Here is a 2,599-nt window from a genome sequence, read left to right as displayed (position 1 = left end):
ATAAGGTCGTAATATTTTTTATGGAAAAGGATCTAAAGATGTGCTTTGCGTTCATTGATTTACTAATGTGAACTTTTCACACCGCTATTGTAATTCACCAAGTTTTCGCGTAAAAAAGTTAAATAAAAAAAAGCTCGGGAGCTAAACCCCCTTCCCCGCATGTGGCTAATCGTGGTAATTTTCCAAACACCCCCTTCCCCGTATATAACCGCGTGGTTTCTGGACGGCTCCTTTGTGCGTTAAACTTTGAAGGTAAGATAGATTAGCTGATTTTTAATGCAATATTTTGAATTTGAATAAATCTCGAATCTACCGTTTGGCTCATCTTTCTTTTAAACCCACCTTACTGTTTCCTTACTGTTTGAGGTTTCAAATTTCTTGCATGTGACAAGGTCCATACGAAATAGACGGAACAACTACAAAAATAAACACGTGCTGTTATGGCAACCAGTGCTTCTGAAATCAAGAATGTTTCATTCATCTGTACATTCTCAAATGTAGAAGAAATGACACATGATTGAAAATGCAAAGCATCATAACGAAATGCCTAATCAAATTTCTTAAGCGACACACATTGCATGTGCACCCAACTCACATGTCGCTAACAATCGATTACTGTGAACAAAATTGATCCAATTGCCGATGGTCATTATCGTGATGCTTTTCATTATTTCACTATAAATGTTCGCAGCTCAGTGATGCTCATCATCAGTCAATTCACAGCATCCAGTCAGCGTCAACAGTAGCAGCATCAGCAGCAGAGAAAACCTAATTAGTGATCCAAAATGCACAAGGTAGTAAAGCAAAACACTGTCACAAACCAATCATCCTATTTAAAGCTCATAACATTTGTGTTCAATCTATTTTTCACGTTCACAGATCATCGCAATTGCTGCCTGCTTCGTTGCTGTTGCTGTTGCCCTTCCGTACAAACACGCTCCCGCGGCACATTACCAGGAACCCAAGGAAGACTACCACCACCAACCCGCGCAGTACAAGTTCGAGTACGGCGTGAAGGATGCCCACTCCGGTGATCACAAGGCCCAGTGGGAACAGCGGGATGGAAAGCACGTGAAGGGTCAATACACCCTGGAGGAAGCCGACGGTGGTCATCGCGTGGTGGAGTACGAATCCGATGCCCATGGCGGAATCAATTTCCACGTTTCGAAGCTTGGCGGACACGGGTTTAAGTCGTATGAACCAGCACCAGTTGTTCCTAGTTTTAAGAAATCTCGGTATTGAGTCTGTTGTTGCCAAATTAGCCATAGTTAGATATGTTAGCTTCATATCAAATTATTTGTTGATGTATGTAGTAAGAGTGTAATCGAGAATAGTTCATCATACTGACTAAGTTCATCTCATTCGCCTAATCTCAATTTACCGAGGCAAAATCTTTGTATTGAGCCCAGAATTTCCAAATATTTTTAGTTATTAACATTAGAACCTAATTATAGGATTTTGATTCTCTACACGTTTGCTGAAATATTGAGGGCAGTAAGAACATAACATCGAAACAATCGTAATCTATATAGAGCTTAATTTTCAGACAAAAGATAGGGGAAATTGCCATATATTGCACGGCTAATTATTTTGCTTACTGTTGAACACCCCATAAAGAATGCACGGAGTGTTCAACAATAGGTGAAGATTTTAGTAAATGGCGAATTTCTCTATCTTTTCAAATGACAAATGTAAATTACTTAGTTTTTGGAATCAACTGTTGCAAACGTTTCTATTTCAATTTTCAAAATGTTGTACTGTATCGGATAAGTTTATACGGAACATAATTTTTTCTCAGTAAACCGCGCATGAATTTTGTGATAAAAATGAATTATTAACAGTTACTCAGGACACAAAGTATGAAGAAACCTAGAAACATTTTCCTTTCGATGATACCCTGCTGGATGTCTGTTTGACTTCTGCATCGTTACATTCGGTTTGGAGAAGGGCTTCAAGCTGGGTTGTAACAACTACCGCGCAACCACATTGTAGAACGCCCCATACAAGGTACTCTCCCAAATTAGATGCCGTTGACTAGCACCAAGTGACAGAGAGCTCGTGGAACAGTACTAGATGGGATTCAAGTGCGAATACCTTGCCAGAAATCAGGTGCTTTCGGGACAACACATGTTGCAAAAATGCCGCGAATACAATCGTCTTTCAAAGACTTAAAAGCCTTATGGTTGATCAAGATGACGATGGGTCGGGTGATGTGCGAGTTTGAGGCATTCACGAGCCCCTTTGAAGCGCATAGAGGGTTACGGCAAGGTGAAGGTCTTTCGTGCCTGCTATTCAACATCTCATTGGAGGGAGTAATACGAAGGGCAAATGACACGAATGGTACGATTCTCACGAAGTCCGTTGAGCTATTCGATATCACAGGCGAGATTGATATTATTGCACGTAACTTTGAGAAGATGGAGGAAGCCTGCATCGGACTGATGAGGGAAGCTATATGCAGATCAGACTAGTCATCAACACGTCTACGACGAAGTATATATAGGAAGAGGCTCAAGAGAAGACAACGTAAGCCAACTATCATAAGTTTGTATCGCTGATAACGAAATTGAAGTTGTTGAAAAATCGTGTACTTGAGCTC

The 2,599-nt window shown here is 40.5% G+C and overlaps 1 protein-coding gene across 2 annotated transcripts; it reads left to right on the top strand.

Moving 5' to 3' along the window:
* Window positions 1–467: 467 nt before the first annotated feature.
* On the top strand, window positions 468–1,819 carry LOC134211264 (cuticle protein 19-like). 2 transcript variants are annotated; one of them, XM_062687979.1, is made up of 3 exons: window positions 468–645; window positions 724–794; window positions 880–1,819. In XM_062687979.1, the coding sequence occupies exons 2-3, from the start codon at window positions 786–788 to the stop codon at window positions 1,240–1,242; spliced, it is 372 nt and encodes a 123-aa protein (XP_062543963.1). In that variant the 5' UTR covers window positions 468–645; window positions 724–785; the 3' UTR covers window positions 1,243–1,819. The 2 variants fall into 2 exon arrangements, with proteins under 2 accessions (XP_062543963.1, XP_062543962.1); XM_062687978.1 differs by having other exon boundaries at window positions 469–794.
* The last annotated feature ends 780 nt before the right edge of the window (window positions 1,820–2,599 follow it).

Source organism: Armigeres subalbatus, chromosome 2 (assembly GCF_024139115.2).
Source record: "Armigeres subalbatus isolate Guangzhou_Male chromosome 2, GZ_Asu_2, whole genome shotgun sequence".
NCBI lineage: Eukaryota > Metazoa > Arthropoda > Insecta > Diptera > Culicidae > Armigeres > Armigeres subalbatus.
Note: the sequence above shows the minus strand (reverse complement) of the source record. Positions and strands in the feature narration are given on the sequence as shown.